The sequence below is a fragment of the Mauremys mutica genome, chromosome 1 (assembly GCF_020497125.1).
Source record: "Mauremys mutica isolate MM-2020 ecotype Southern chromosome 1, ASM2049712v1, whole genome shotgun sequence".
NCBI classification, from domain to species: Eukaryota; Metazoa; Chordata; order Testudines; family Geoemydidae; genus Mauremys; species Mauremys mutica.
In genome coordinates this window covers 24,627,968-24,645,316 of record NC_059072.1, presented here as the reverse complement: position 1 = coordinate 24,645,316, position 17,349 = coordinate 24,627,968, and the positions used below count along the sequence as shown (strand labels likewise).

General features: G+C 40.2%; 1 protein-coding gene and 1 long non-coding RNA gene across 6 annotated transcripts in view; one reads left to right on the top strand and one right to left on the bottom strand.

The window, feature by feature from the left end:
- The window catches only part of LOC123378023, a 28,058-nt gene extending 14,974 nt beyond the window's left edge, over positions 1-13,084 (top strand). Inside the window, exons 2-3 of the long non-coding RNA XR_006582425.1 lie at positions 10,393-10,470; positions 12,970-13,084. This is a non-coding gene — a long non-coding RNA (uncharacterized LOC123378023). The remainder of the gene's footprint in view (positions 1-10,392; positions 10,471-12,969) is intronic.
- MAGI2 (membrane associated guanylate kinase, WW and PDZ domain containing 2) overlaps positions 1-17,349 on the bottom strand; it is a 1,096,261-nt gene that overhangs the window by 117,042 nt on the left and 961,870 nt on the right. For all 5 annotated transcript variants that reach the window (XM_045031437.1, XM_045031446.1, XM_045031453.1 and 2 more), the window contains one exon: positions 2,007-2,038. In XM_045031437.1, the coding sequence (XP_044887372.1) occupies positions 2,007-2,038 (32 nt within the window). The remainder of the gene's footprint in view (positions 1-2,006; positions 2,039-17,349) is intronic.

Here is a 17,349-nt window from a genome sequence, read left to right as displayed (position 1 = left end):
TGTGCAGCCTTCAACAATCTAATCCAATAAACCCTGCAGCAATGGGGGAACAGTGAAAGTGACAGGCAATGGACATTGTTGGGAGTCATAGTCATGAACCTACACATGAACAGGTCAAGATTTTGGTTGCTCTGCATTGATTTAGGGCAGTGGTTCCCAAACTTGTTCCGCCGCTTCTGCAGGGAAAGCTCCTGGTGAGCCTAGCCGGTTTGTTTACCTGCCGCGTCTGCAGGTTCGGCTGATCGCGGCTCCCACTGGCCGTGGTTTGCTGCTCCAGGCCAATGGGAGCTGCTGGAAGCGGCGGCCGGTATGTCCCTTGGCCCACGCCGCTTCCAGCAGCCCCCATTGGCATGGAGCAGTGAACCGCGGCCACTGGGAGCCGTGATTGGCCGAACCTGCAGACGCGGCAGTAAACAAACTGGCCCAGCCCTGCCCGCCAGGGGCTTTCCCTGCATAAGTGGTGGAACAAGTTTGGGAACCACTGATTTAGAATGACACTGTAGTTCAGCACTATCTTGATTGGCTCAGCTGCTCTATTCATAGACACCACAGCCTACTTCAATCTAGAAAAGATGCCCTAAAAATTGTTCCAGAACAGCCCCAACCAACTACTGCGGCTGGAGTTTGTCCCATCACATGGCTGAAATGTAAACTATGCAGAACTATGTGGAGACACTTGCACTTCGTATTCCTGCACTGCACCAAGTTCAAGATGCTGCAACTAGTCTCTCACTTCTCAACAGCTCTTTCCAAATATGGCTTTAAATCACTTTTAAACACACTGTACACTTATGAATTCTGAAAACATCCAAACAGGTTTTTAAAATTTTTTAAAATTTCCTGCCTCCCACAACATTTACTCCCAAAAGAGCTTGTGTAATACGCTTCTATCCAGTCTATATTTGTTACTTATGTTATTTAGATCAATGGACAAACTCATGTCACAACATAGTGTGATTCAGGCCAGCACATTGCATCCAACTTTTATCACAATAGATTGAAATCATCATGAATTGAAACAATCTGATGGAGTAGCATCAAATCTTCATCCCAGAGGTTATTTCAGGAGCTGTTCAATATGCCATGATCTAGCCTCACAGGTCATCAGATGAACAGTGACAATCATGAAAAACAGAACAGATGACCAACTTATAAATGCTTGTAACTATATTAAAATTATTATTATTTGTGTTGCAATAACACTTAGGGGCCCCAAACCAGGGATCAAAGGCCCAGTTTGCTATGCAATATATATACATACAATGAGAGACAGTCACTGCCCCGAAGAGCTTACGGTCTAATTAGACAAGCTAGACAGACAACAGAAATAGAGAAGCAAAAATAGTGGTTAAAAATATTTTTATATTGGGAATGCTGACACAGCTATAACAAGATGATATAGTAGGAAAACTGGGGATCAATATAATAAATACAATGTTTGCAATCTTTTTTCATAGTTTCGCAGTAACCCCATTACATAAATGCTGGCACTAGAAGACAAATTCACTCTTGTACATATTCTCAAAACAGTAATTAGAAGGATGAATTTTTATTGCCTATATGATACTTTAAGTAACCTCGTATCTTCAAGACCAACTAAATTTCTGAAATTACAGAAATAATTATCCTAATAATTAATATTAGCCATGTATAAATTCATAAGATTCTGCTTCTCTTAGAAGTGTGTGGGGGGAACAGATTTTGAAGGGGAAAACTGATGCAGATCTGTTAATGAATGTGTTTGGTACTGACATTTTCATTTGAAAGAATTCACTTAAAAATAAAAATAGAACAGGGTATATAATGAGGGGTTAAATCTTATGATCTATTATTTATTTATTTATTTATTTATTTTACAGGGCATTAAAGTCAACCATACAGTAGTGGAGAAAAGTAAATGTAATCTTATTCATGGCATATAAGTCAGATAAAAGCCTGAAGAAATTTGCCTTATAATGATAATGACTTATGAATTCAAATGAGTGTAATTTTGAATGAGAACTTACAGGCTTTGGAGTTTTCCATGGAGAAAAGAAACCTGAAATAAAGGAAAAAATATCAGTGAAACTTTCTGTCATATCAAATATATAATGGTACAGGCACTGTGGGGTGTATTCTTCCCTTTTGATGAAGGCCTGTAATTTATAGTAACATTGATGAGGATTACACATGGTGAAGGGAGATGCATCCTAAATAAAAGCAAGTGAAGCCTATAGGAGTCTAGCCATTATCTTCAAAGGTAGCAGGCTCAAATGGACAAAACTTCAATCCAGCGCCCACTCAAGGAAATGGAAAGACTCCTAATGGCTTCAGTCGGCATCAGATAAAGCTCCAAATAATCTATTTCAAAGAATTAAACATAGTAAAGCAGCAATTCAAAATTTTTGTTAAAATGAAGACTAATAAGTAAAGACTGATTTCAATTGGCATGTATAAAGAAACATTGAAGAACAATGACTATTTAATCAATATGGCTCACAAAAATACAACTCCAGAAGTTAATTATTGCTTTTTGCTTTATTTTGTTCCTCCCCCCTGCAGAAATAAAAGGTGCTGGTCAGATACTACTGCTTCTTTTCATCAAATTATTTATTTTCCTGGTTTCCGGTGTCTGACTCAACTTAATGAGTCATTATGACTTCTGCTTTACCAATACTTAAAACCTGATATGTCCTTGTCATAAAACTAGATCACCTAAAATGTATGCTGAAAACATTGATAACTGCTTTGTATGCAGTACAATGTGCAAAAGAATTTTAGCTACAAAATGAATAAATAATTCAGGTAAAAAAACAGAATTAAAAAGAATAGAGGGTCAATTTTTCAAAAGTGTAACCTTCTTTTTGCAGGCTCAATTTTAATCCAAAAAAATGTACCTGTAATTTATTTGTGGTTATAAATCTGAGTGCATACATTTCTGACTCCTGTTTGCTGTTTGTCTACAGCAGGGGTAGGCAACCTATGGCATGCATGCCGAAGGCGGCACGCGAGCTGATTTTCAGTGGCACTTACACTGCCCAGGTCCTGGCCACGGGTCTGGGGGGCTCTGCATTTTAATTTAATTTTAAATGAAGCTTCTTAAACATTTAAAAATCCTTATTTACTTTACATACAACAATAGTTTAGTTATATATTATAGACTTATAGAAAGAGAACTTCTAAAAATGTTAAAATGCATTACCGGCACGTAAAGCCTTAAATTAGAGTGAATAAATGAAGACTCGGCATACCACTTCTGAAAGATTGCCGAACCCTGGTCTATAGCTTTCATATAAAAGATGCTGAGTTTACAAACAAAAAGATTTTTCCCCCCTCTGTAAACTGAAGCTGAGGTATGAAAGACAAATTGTGTAGTTCTGGTTCCCACATCAGCTCCAATATTAAAGATGCTGTAACTGAAGTTTAGCTAGCAATTCTTTAGATGATGTACATGTCAGAACAGAATCCAGCTCACTCTTTCTTGCTTGTTGCTGCTCTGCATGGCAGACAGGAGCCAAAAGGTAGTAAACACCTATTTGCATCAGAAAGCTAAGCTGAGACTTGGAATACACAAGAAGATCTGTTGAGCAAGATGTGCCAGGTATCCTATATCTAGTTACTGATGATTTCTGGAAATATCCAAAAAGGTAACATTCTACAATCATTTGCACTAGTTCAATGCCCATGAATTGTCTTCAGTGAAAATTACAACTATTCAAAAAAGGGCAAAACTCACTCCATGGAAATTTACTGGTCTATAGTCAATTTTCTGACCATAACTGCACTTTAGCTGCCCTGCCTCAAACTGTCCATATCAAGTAAACATACAATAAAAATACATACAAATATTTATTGACAAAAATAAATGACAAATACAACAAACAGAGGGTTTTTTAAAAAGAAAAATCAAACATTCAATCTAAACTAAAAACATTTGCACTTAAACTCAGCATGGAGACTTGTTGCATAGACTCTAACATACAAATGCCAAGGTCCGCATTCAAAACCAATAAAAGGAAATACTTATTCACACAACACCTAATTAAGTGATGGAATGCGTTGCCATAGGATGTCATTGAGGCAAAAAACCTAGCAAGAGTCAAAAGGTGACTGGGCATTTATATAGATAATGAGCAGTGTTATAAGAGTTAATGCTAATAGACTTTGGATGAGATATTAAACCTCATGCTTCACAGTGTAAGCCAGTCTCTAACTATTAAGAATTAGGAGACCTAATGTGGGGGACAGAACATCCCACATCTCCTAATCAGAGGTTTCTTGCACCTTCTTCTGAAGCATCTGGTGCTGGCCACTGTTGGAGACATGACACTTGACTAGATTGACCCTGAGTCTTGTCCAGGATTGAAATTCTCACATTCCTCTTTTCCACATACCCTTTGACAATTCTAATTTTTCCCTTGTCTTAAACAAAACAAACAAACATAAAAGATGCCTTTTATGTGTTGTCTCTGTTGATACCTGTGGATTCTAAATGTGGACTGAACATCAGCAGAATTTGTAACTGGTGTTTAAATACACACGAGCAATGCTGCAAGTTCAAGTATGTTGGCACTTGCAGATTTTTGAATGGCCTGCATAACTGATTATAGAATATGTATGAAAGGCTTCCTAGAGTGGTATAAAAATGTAATGACTCATGGTCCAGTGTGTATGATACAGGTTCACTGCTGTGTTTCTGTAGAATTTTAGGACCCTACCCTGAGGTCGGTGCAGCCATTATGTGCCACAAAGCCAGTAAAGTCTGGTACAGCTAGCAAATCCAGTATAAAGTGGATCCTGTGGTGGCATAGAACCAGCATAGCAACTCTAGCAGCATAGCTTCCCCGCTGCTGGAACAGGTGGTGTGGTCATAGCTCTTTACAATGCACAGATCTTTGGCTGTTGCCTTGATCCCTTGGGACCATTGGCAGCTAACATAGTTTAGAACAGCCCTCAGGCTGCTTTAACTTTCTCTGGGGGACTGTCCCTAGTGCCTGCTTGGCCAGGATTGGGGAAGGGCAAAGGTGAACTTTATGCCACTTTTGCACTCAGTCCTGACCTTTGCTTTTGTGTTCATGAAATATATCTGAGGGCCCATAGATTTCTTTTTTAAGAGTGCTCTGCAGAATAATTACCTGCAAATTGTAGGAGTTTGCCACATTAGTTTACCTGATGGCACAGGACATGTCACATTCATCTGAAGGAATACTGCTGTACAATGTATAATCTTTCACATACTCAGCAGCGTTGGACTCCAGCAGCCAGGACTGTTGTTGGGGGTGGAGGGAACTGTTCACTCTCATTTAGCTTGATCTCCCATCATAGTACTACACTCCTTTTTGAATTACATGTGCTGTTTCATTTAATGTTGTGAACTTTCATCACAAGAGATAGTGGGACACTTTCTTGAACAAGCAGGGCTCAGCCCTGGCAGACCCTGCCGAAAGTCCAACAGTGATTTAGAGACAGGAATGAAACTTTTCTCAGATCAAAGATCCTTACAGCCTTCAGGAACTGCAGTCTGGTTTGACCTTCTAACAAGCTATGTCTAACTAAACGCCAATTTTGGGTGAGACTTGATAAAACTAGTGTGAAGCCTCTCCCACCTAAGGTGGGAAAACCACTGACAACTGAGAATATAGGTGCTTTTGGAAGACGAGACTATAAAAGACAACAGAACAGTCAGGCCTGTCTGAAAAAAGCAAAACATTTGGGTAGCCCTGTGTGTTCTCATTGGTGGCATCTCCTTCTCCATGCTCACCCACTAACTTGATTATCTTTCTACTGACTTGACATCTAGTGGAAGGATGGCTTGATAACTATTCCCACTAGTAACAGGCTCCCAATGCAAGATTATGGATTCATTTCCAGAAGAGTCCCAGATACTTTTGAAAAAGAACAGCCAGAACTACTAGATCACAAACTCATTGGCAGGAAAATCAAATAACATGTTCACCAAGCACAGTGATTATAATATTCTAAGCACAGGGAAATAAATGTGCTATATTTTGCCATTCAATGGTAACCTTGGGAAAATGTTGATATTTTAAAATAGCAATCAATGTAAGTTGTGTTAAATTATTAACAACTGACATTCAAAACCAATGTAAAGTTCTCTCCTTTTTGGTTTTAACTAGACAAGCCACGATATATTAATTAATAAGATGGGTGATTTTAGAAGGTGTACAAAAATGCTTTTAAAAATTCAGAGAGAATTATCTCAATGCATTGACAAAAAGTTGGAATTTTACAGATTTTGGATATATCTCCTTTACTGTCTCCCACTATCCCCTTCACAATAGGCCTTCTCTAAATATGTCTAAAAATCAGATCTGAAACGCGTCTGAGATTTAACTGCAATAGAGAATCCCAATAATACAACAGAAATTTGAGACTAAAAATCAATCTGGGAAACTGTACATGTTTATGGATATTTTTTCTTTTTGGAGACAAAGGCAAATTCCAGCTTCAGTCTCTTATGCTTCTCCTTTTTTGATGAGGATATCCTATAACAAAAAAACAAATCATGTTACACTCATTTTTATTTTACTGTATCTTTTAATGTACATTTTAATTAGGTCACTCATAAGAAAATTTGCTTACGGATTGCACGTTTTACACATTGGGCTGTAATGACTGCAAACAATTTAATTTCTTAGAAGCAATCTCACCAGTAGGCTTCGCAGTGTTTGCAAGATTGCATCCTATTTCAGATTCTTTTTCAGTGAAGGTCCTCTCACACTGTACATAATCCTGGTAACATGCTTCTGTCCATGTAACTTGCTGCCAGTTCTGCCACGAAATTGGACATCAGCTTTGTTGATTATGGATATGGTTATGAGTATGGCACTATGGTCCCCATTCTGGTTCCTTTCTGTCTCCGTTATTCTTTTTTAATCATGAGAGAAAACAATTTCTAAAAAAACCTTTATTTATTCCTCAGAAAGTCTAAGCAACTAATGTGGAAGGTGTCAAGGAGCAAGGTCTTTTGGACACTAGTGTGGCTTTCATTGGTCTTTGTGAAAGGCCGATTCATATAATGTTGGGATATTGAAAGTCTTTTTCCGGAGTGTCTGGCTGGAGAGTCTTGCCCACATGCTCGGGGTTCAGCTGATCACCATATTTGGGGTCGGGAAGGAATTTTCCTCCAGGGTAGATTGGCAGTGGCCCTGGAGGTTTTTCGCCTTCCTCCGCAGCATGGGGCAGGGGTCGCTTGCTGGAGGATTATCTGCTACTTGAAGTCTTTAAATCAGGATTTGGGGACTTCAACAGCTGAGTCAAGGGAGAGAATTATTTCAGGAGTGAGTGGGTCAGCTTTTGTGGCCTGCATCTTGCGGGAGGTCAGACTAGATGATCATAATGGTCCCTTCTGATCTTAAATTCTATGATTCTATGATCCTATGATAATTAAACTGGAGGACATAAATAGTTAATAAATTTCCACAACTGACTGGGTACCAGTAGGCTGAAGGAAAGAACTTTAATGTCTCAAAGACAAGACACTCTCAAATAAAGTGGGGAGTGTTTAAGTTACATCATCTTCATTCCACAGCACTCGCCACAGTGATGATAATGGCATTGTTTTTGTCCATTAGCTTGTGCTGGGCTTCTTGCCTTTTTTGTCATATAAATGCCTCCCTGCATATGGCTTCCTGTGCCAATCTGTCCCAAGCACTGCACAGACCTTTTCACATGAATGTTTGGTAGCAGATGAACAGATGGTTGATCAGCACTTTCCAGAGTATCAGTTGACTCCATGTACATCTCTTCAAAGTTGATGTGATGTTAGTTCACTTAACTCAAACAAAAGTTTTCCTTTCCAGAAAAGTCACCATTTTAATTTACTTTTGCATTCAATTTTTTGGCATTTCCCTCCCTGATTGAATATATGGATGCTTCAGATATTTGTTAATTGACTATTCTGGGCCTGATTTTCAGAGGGCTGAGTACTTATAGCTCCCACTGACTTCAAGTGGAATCATAGGTGTTTAGCTTCTCTTAAAATCAGGCTTTTCATCCACTTGAATTAGGAGTATGCGGGTAACAGTTTCCTACCATCCACATGCAACTGGACTTCAAATTCTATGCAATTATCTTTTGTTGATTTGAACTAGGCAACTATGGATTGGATGCACAGATTTTAATCTATTGTTGTTTTATACAAAGGGTAGCAAAAATGTCCTCCAGCTAAAGTTACAAAAATATTGCACAGAGAGAGAGTATTGCATCATATAAAAAGAATAAAGATTAAACATTAACTCAATTAACCTTCAGATATCTTTTCCTTTCAGAAAAACAAAAACCCAGCAAGGAGAATAAGCAGATTTGATTAATTCATATACTGTAATAAATAAATGTTTAAATGGAGACAAAGAAAGTAGACAGACATAACTATTATGAACATAAAAATACGAGAGGGAGTTTGAAATTACCAAGAGATGTTTAAAATGTAAGATGATTGTACTGAATAGTACTCATTAGTACAGTTTTTACAGTTCTAACAAAATATATTATTATACATGGAAAATGACAAAATTCAAAGGCCATTCCCTTCCAAACAGCTTTAAAGAATAATCAAAATCTCATACTAGCAATAACAATAAAGTTCTTTACCTGGGAATTAAGAGTAGCTGGAAGAAGACTGGTAGCTCTTCAAGCCTAGCTAGCTAGTCCTGTAATCCAGTCTTCCTTTAGAATGATGGTGCTATGCCGTGGAGGACCCCTTTTGGTAGGAATGCAAAGGCAATCTGGAAAGTCTTTGCTTGTTGCCCATGAGTGGTCTTTGGTGAGGTCATCACCTGAGATGGTGGGTTGAAGTCAATGAAGCCCACATTCGGGATGATTTGAATGGGGAATTATGTTTGACTGGGCCCAATGTGTTTTGACTAGAGATAGCTCCACTTGCAGTACGCCAGACATCAGCGGCACAGTGAGTAATAGGTATGATGCACTTTTGCCTGGTGGAATACCAAGACTGTGGCTGGTTGCAGTGCACCGATTATATCATATGCAGGGTCAGATTAATAACAATGATTTCCCCCTTCTTTTAAAAAAAAACTTTCAACACACACCAAAGTTACTAATACAGTATTCCCAGCAAGTGACTTGCAGCAATACAAACATGATCAAGAGCTGCTTCTCCTGGTGGTCTTGTAGTGGCATTTTGCCTCATGCTTCATTACTGGTCCATTGTTCATTAGTGTCAGCAGGGTTCAGAGAATGCTATGGAAATAGCACTCGGACCGGATTCGCCACTGCTTTTTGCCTGTATAGCCATTCACACCTGTGTAAAGTGAGTGTGAAACACAACTATGTACTTTTACAACAACATAGCACTCATTTTATGTAGGTGTAAATAAATGAGAAAGGTGGAAAATCAGTCAGGTCTTTAGCTCCAACAGTAAGGGAGTATTTCCTGTTGCTCACGTCTTCCACGACTGATTTAGGAGTGGCATGAGCTCTGAGTTGAGTCCCATCCAGTATTTCTTGGTTTCAAGTTATTAGAGTAGAGTGCAAAGCTGTTAAAATGGAGGATTCTCAGAGATGATTTGGAGGCTGAGAAATACCTTGGTAAATGATTCTCCCCCAGGGAAGCTTTACCATTGTTCTAAATGGGTGCAGGATTGAGCCTTAAATCAGTGATCACTTTCCTAGCATAAGAGTATGGTTTGTGCAATTCCTGAAGCCCTGTTGACCAACTGTTTTCAGGCAACATTTTTATCAGTAATTTCCAGGCACTGAAAATAGTTAAAGATAAAGGAGGAGCTGTTCAGAGACAGAAATGGCATTAATGTGCCACACTCCCATTGACTTTCAGTGTAACGTAGGTGCTTTTGAAAAGCCCCAAATGCAAGCGAGAATCTGTAGTTACAGCCATATTCATTTACAAGGTCTCACTTTTGCTGAAGGCAGTCTGATTGGCTTATGTTTGCCAGCAAGAATTCAGCCATCGGTAATTAGGTCAGAAGCTGGCATGGTAATGAGTTCATTGACATTCAAATGAACACACTGCCATTTGTTTTATTTGGATCTCATTGTTTTGTGAACTGCTTATCAATGAGAGGTTTAAAGGAGTTTATGAAATTTGTTAAAAATAATCACTAAAGACCAGCTCCCTCTGAATATGAAACAGTGTATTTTCTAAGCAAATATAGTGTAGTACAAATTAGAATGAGCATTCAATAGCATTTAGTATGACAGTGTCTCATGATTCAATAGAACAGAAACTGAGAAAAAATAAAAGATTAAAAATATTCCCTACTGCAAAACAAATATATTTTTTGTGCTAAAAGTCAACAGCTGCTTACCAAGTCACCAGGAATGGATTAGTGGCCCTCTGCACAGCATTGATGTTATAGAACAATGTTTGGCTCATTTTTGACAGAGTATTGTTCTCTTCTTCTCTTTTCTCAGACACAAATTAAAGAAAATATTCTGCAAAATGTTTCTTATGCAGATGCAAATTTCTCTCCAGATCCTAGAAGTAGCCAGGTAGGTGTATTTTTAGCGAGACATGTTGCCCACAAATTTAAAAAGCCATAAAGAAAGAGGACTTAGACTTTTGTCTTTGATTATAGAAGATAACAATGCAGATATAGAGGGTCAAATCCTGAGGTCCTTAGTTTTAATTTAGGGTCTAATTCTGCAAATACTGCAGGGTTTAGTTTCATCTTCTCTACTGGTTACATCTTGTTAGTAAGCACTATGCCAAGTAGTAATAGTTTGCAGGATCAGGCCCTTATTCATGAAAAGCTTAGGCCTCAGAATTTGGCCCATGCATTGTAAACTCTATTGTCCTTTAAAAATGGTCAGAAGCCTTTTTCTGGGCATGATAGAAGAAAACAGTCCAAATGTATGCTCTTGCAGAAAGGAATTTATCCAGCAGAATTCCTTGCTGCTTTGTTCCCTACTATTATCTAAAAAGAAGTTAATGCTGCAACATCTCTGTTGCTATTGCTGGTTCACATGCTCAGGCAAAGGATTACTCTCTGGATCTTTGGCATCTGGGGCCATGCAATCTTTTGATCATAACATCCCAAGAGATAGAAATGGAAATGATGGAGCTTCTTGGACTGATGTTATATAATTCTCTGAGGCAACAAACTCCCCCAAGAGATCTTGCAAAACACCTCGAGCAACCAACCAATCAATGAACAGCACATTCTTTGCATTGAACAAAAAAATACATTTAGCCAATGGAAATAGAGAAATAAATGAGAAGGCACCAGTCATTTCTTACTTATGGTTAGTGTGTACGGAAGAAGGGAAACAAAAATATTCCAATGCTGTAAAAAGATTTCATTATTATTAGTAATGATATTACAGGTGCGCTTCTGTACAAGGTACTATATAAACACATAATGAGAGCTAGTCCCTGCCCCAAAGAATTTACTTGCTGTGTAGACAAGGCCTAAGAGAAACCCACTCCATATAAGGATCTGGGAGACCTGGGTTCAAGTCACTTCTCCGAATTAGGCAGAATGGGGCTCTGAGTCCTGCTCTCTCACATCCCAGGGGAGTGACCTAACCAATAGGCTATAAGGCATACAGGGTACTGCTGCATCCTCATTGACATTTCCTATGAGCTAGCTTAAGCGGCTCCATACTCAGGAAGTTGGCTTTTGTGAATCCCATTTTTAGACATCTAACTTTCCTCATGAATTGTATAGGGAGCCTGAGTGCTGACTTCGGGGCTGTGACTTCCACTAGGCAGCAAGCCAGCTAAAGCTACGCACTGCAATGCTGAGCCGAAGTCCCATTTGTGGATCCAGCCTCAGTCTCCTCAGTCCCAGTTCACTGACTTAACTAGCGGCAATGCTGCCACTCTAGAATGCCCATGAACGTTACCACTTTAAGGAAGAACTTTATGTATCTGCTGTGCAAGTGTCTGACTCCTTTGATTGGACCTGCTAATGGATGATTTTACTTGGAAAGCCAACAAATGCTCCACTGTGTTTTCAGCACTGTCCAATGCTCAGAAACTGTGTGCATGACTATGCCTGTGTGCCTGTTCTTTCATGTGTTTAGAATCTAATTCCCTTTCAGCTTTCACGATTTCTAAACACATTAGAGAATTCTCATTTTGTGTGCTGGGCATATTGCTTTGACAAATATCAAGACATATTCCAAATATTTTATATTTAAATTAAGGCCAAGATAGGGCATAAACTGTTTATAAATGGGGTCCTAAAATTCTTCCACATCTTCCACACAAACCCACATCTTATGACACTGTGGAGAAAAACTACAGGGCACCATTCAATGAGCTGTCCACTCATTTGCCCTCGTTTGTGAGCTCTACATCGAAGACACAGGTGGGGATGAGTGCAAAGGAAGAGTCATAGTGTGCAGGGCTTGGTAGTGACATGTAAGTCCCAGTCCATCCTCCTCTCATTACTTCAATTACATACACACACACATCCAACTCGTATCCCTCCTACCTGCCAAAATTGCTTTCTGGTCACCTCTCTCCAGTCTGCCTAAACCTCTCTTTTTTGCCCTCAAGTCAAGCTTCTATGCCATCCCCATGCTTCTATGGTCCTGGTTCTGATTTTAAACAATCAGCTCATCATAGTACAGACGCTCCCCGGGTTATGCAAGACCCAACTTATGCAAATTTGCACCTACGGAAAAAGTTCCATAAGCCAGAAATAGGATTTTCGAGTTGCGAAATTTTTGTGTAATGTATGGTATACATTTCTGACTTCTGCAAAATTCGAGTTACGCAAGGCTTTCTGGGATGGAACGATTGCGTAAGTCGGGGGAAAGAAAATAAATAAATACATAATAATAAAATAATAATAATAATTAATAATAAACACAATACTATATTTCCATAGTCGTCACTTCATATGCCCTAATTTCAAGATACTCCTTTACTTCACCTCTTGGAGGGCCAGGATAATATAATCCATCTATTGCATTTATTTGATACAGTAACCTGTTGACTTTTAGCAGCCATGTGTTATTATATACCTGTTTCTGTCACAGCCCAATCTTGTCAGGAACTAAGTGCCTACAACTCCTAATGAAGTCAACAGTGGATGAGGGAGCTCAGTCAGCACCTTGCAGGACTGGACCTAAATCATCCATGCTTTTCATAGACACGTGGGTATGTGCAGGTTACATATCTTGCGGGGACATTAGAAGTGGCAGGCACAGCAGGGGCTGCTTGGTGCTAAAAGGAAATAGAGAAATAATAATGCTTCCTGGTACTGTTTCTTCACCACAAAAAGTAGAGTTTTCAGGGATACCTTTTAGCAGCACAGACTGAATGGTAAACCTTGTGTCCCTGCCAAGACTGCAGTAGCACCATTAGAAAGACATTACAAGGCAACAAAAAAGTTAAATTATACCATTTGAGGTGGGATAGCCTGTCAGTTTTATCCAAGTGCTTTATAGTCATCATTGAATTACATTAACTTTAGACTCTTGTGCTCAAGATGCATTAGGCTGTCAACATGTTCTGAATAGTGTACATTTACCTTTAAAAACCTTTTCTGTAACAAAAGGAAGCTTCAGAAGCTCAATTGTATTATGTTTAACTAGCCTATTTTAAAGGCATATGGCTTAATGATGAATGCTGACAGCTAAATAAAGGAAGCAATCATGGCACATGGCTAGGGTGATTAAAGATGGTGTAAGTTATAGTGTACTTATCTGAAACTGCAAAAACAGCTTTTGTTCCAAGAAATCCATTCCTTTCCACTCTGCTGCCCTATACACCAACTTGTTGGGCCAAACTCAGCCTTGATGCACGTAGGCTCAACTTCCACTGACTTCACGTGGAGTTGCACATGATCAGTCCAACTTTGAATTTGGCCCATTGTGTAGAGGCATCTGTACATTATAAAAATACACATTACTGCATTTTAATTTTTGCTGTAAAGAGCACTAAGTGGTATGGGCCCAATTCAATATTCGTTAAAATCAGTTGGAGTCTTTCAGTTGATTTCTTTGGGCATTTGGTCAAGTCCTTTTAGGGAACTTGACCAAATACTTTTCCCAGTACTTAGGGAAAAGTACTGAAATCAGTATTTTCGTATGAAAAGTAATGCACCCTGATCTATTTTGTTTTGTGTTCTCCACTAAAAATACAGGTAAGTATCCTTAGATGGCTTCAACCTTGTAAGTGGATATGGACCATTTCATCTCTGGGTTGCCAGTTCAAATCCAGACCAAGGATGACAGTGAGCAAGATTTACTACTCCCTGATGGCTCTTTGGTGGTCTGTGTGAAATGAGTTGGATGTCTCAGCCCAATTCCTATTAGACAAGCAGCAGCATCACAGCTGTCCCTGCCTTTTGAAGACAGCCTCAGGAGAGAGGGAAAGGGTGTGAATGCACATGGGGATTAAAGTCATCTTTTCCTAGGGAGATGCAGACACTTCTGAACATATTGATTGGGCACAGTGAGGAAACTTGCACCAGCAAGGCTCATGCTCTACCTGCTCAATGGCTAAGTAGAAAATGTTAGCCTCCGGGGCTCTCAGTGCAGCACTGTCCTCCAGAGCTGAATAATCATTCAGCACAAATACAGCCTATTGCTTTTTAGCAGCAGCATACCACATACTGGTCACACTTCCCTTTAATCACAAATCAATTGTTAAATAAGAGGTATAATTGCCATGATGAGAGGGGGAAGGAGAAGTCTGTAATGAGAGATGAAAGTTAATACAGTAAAGTCCTGATGCAGTTTGCTCCATCTGTTATGAACGCAAGCCAAGCACAATCTCTTGCTATTGTTCCTGCTGATCAGACTGATGTGAGTACTAATGGCAGAGGATAATGGGGTGGAGGTGAGGGTTGATGGAAAAACATTGTAACAGCTTTAATTGTAACTTGGTAACTTCATGTTACTAGTTTTTTAAAATATATTAGTTAAGCAATTAAATACCACACACTGTCTTAAAATAATATAGCAGTGATTCTTTGCAAATACACAACAACTTTCCAGGAATGCTCTTAAAGTGCTTTCCAAACATTCAATTTGTTAATCCTTAAAACACCCTTTTGGAGGTTGGTATTATCCCTGCTTTACATATGGATAAAGTGGGGGCTCAATGGCATGAAATTGTTTATTATTTCTATAACCCCAAATATGTGCATGAAACTTCAAAGACAAATTAAGAGGAGAGGACTGTGAGCCAAAGGGATTATCGTCTAGAAGACCCATTGGCATGATAAGGCCTTAAACTAGAGGAAGGACAGCAAGGGTGGATAAAGAGAAGAGAGGATAGGAAGGAAAATGGTAATAATAAACATCTTGAGATAAATTTTGTTGTGTATGCATTGTGAGTTTTGTTGTTGTTGATGTTCATTTTAAAGTTGCTGATATATAATATTAAATGTATAAGGGAGTGATGTCTGACAAGATGGTGGCCACTGGAAGGCTAATGCAGTGACTTGCTAAAGGTCACACAGTGAGTTCATAACAAAACTGAGCTCCCAAGCACTTGGTTCCCTTGACCTAACTGCTAGATAATCTCCCTGCCTTGGGTTACAAACATATTTGACATTTTGTCCCTAACAGTCTGCTGGCCAGGAGATGGAACTGCCTGCTTCCACGATGACACAGTCAGGACTACAACTTTTCAATGTCAGACTTACTTAGTGAGAAGAACACAGTGGAGTTTAGTAAAGGCTTTGCATAGAGCTAGGCTATAATGGTGCAATTATATGAAGTTCACAAGATTTAGTTTAAGACTTCAGGAAGCTGAAAGAAAAATTGGAGAGACAGAAATAGCAATTGATGGATAAGAAGCCAATATAGCAGAGAACAGTAAATAGTGTAAAGCCTGATAAATTGATACTGATGACCTGGTTTAAAAATGTCAGGTAGTTCAGTATTCCTGAAGGCACAGAGACAGGCTATTTACATTAAGGAAAAGGGCTTTGTCCTTAAGTCTAATGAGGGGGGAACAATTTTGGTCTGGATTTTGTGCTGTTTAGATTAGGTGCTGCTCCTGTTGTAATCTTGCATAGTGCTTCAAAAAGCTAATGAGCTGAACATTTAAAAAAACCTGTGTTAATAAAGGATCCTGACAAGATACTTGAGATGTGATTAGTATTAATGTTAAATGAACATATTATAAGGAAATAAAAGTAAATCAAATTGTGAATGAGTGACTTTTCTGCAACTATGCTCTCAGAGGAATATAAATATAAATGATTTTGAACTGTTGAGATTTAAAGGACATGCTTAACAAAATGGAAATAACCCTTCAATCAGGGCTGGTGCAAGGATGTTTTGCGCCCTAGGCAAAACTTCCACCTTGCGCCCCCCCGCGCTTCCGCCCTGAGGCGCCCCCCCGCGGCAGCTCCCCCCCTCTGCCCTGAGACGCCCCCCTTGCGGCAGCCCCCCCATCCTGAGGCACCCGTCCCCCCGCCCCAGCTCACCCCTGCTCAGCGCACGAGCACCCCGAGCACGCCGTGGCTGCTTCACTTCTCCCGTCTCCCAGGCTTGAAGTGCCTAAACTGATTGGTGCTGCAAGCCTGGGAGGCGGGAGAAATGAAGCAGCCACGGCATGCTTGGGGAGGAGGCGGGGCAGGGGTGAGCGGGGGTGGGGAATTCCTCTGTGTGCCGCCCCCTCCCCTTGCTGCAGGTGGCCCTTTCCGTGCTCCCCTGCCCCAGCTCCCTCCGCCTAAATGTCGGCGGCGACCGGGGCGGCCGAAGATCCGGCCACCGTGGTCGCTGCCGAAGAAAATGGTGCCCCCTAAATCCTAGTGCCCTAGGCAACCGCCTAGGTCGCCTAAATGGTTGCACCGGCCCTGCCCTCAATACTGAGAAAATTGGAAACAGTGTGTAGTGCGGCGGCTGCCCTACTCCCTGAGAATGTGAGCTGCGGCAGGCCAGTGGGCCTGTGCAGCCCAACAGCCAATAAGAAAAGAGCTTACAGGGGGCCAATCAGAGCCAAGATTGGAGACAGCCAATCAGGGCTCAGATGGGCCCTATATAAAGGCTGCCCAGAAAGGAAGCAGGCAGTCTGTCCCAGGCCTTTGACAGAGGAAGGTCAGTCTCCAGAGCTGGGAGACTAGCACCACGGACAGCGCAGTGCTGGCCAGGCTCGGGGAGCAGAAGGGAGCTCTAGCCTGTAGCCTGCCAGGCTGCAGGCCCTGAAGGAAAGGGCCTAGCGCAGGGGTAGGCAACCTATGGTACGCGTGCCGAAGGCGGCACATGAGCTGATTTTCAGTGGCACTTACACTGCCCAGGTCCTGGCCACTGGTCCAGGGGGCTCTGCAATTTAATTTTAAATGAAGCTTCTTAAATATTTTAAAAACCTTATTTAGTTTACATACAACAATGGTTTAATTATATATTATAGACTTATAGACAGAGACCTTCTAAAAACGTTAAAATGTTTTACTGGCA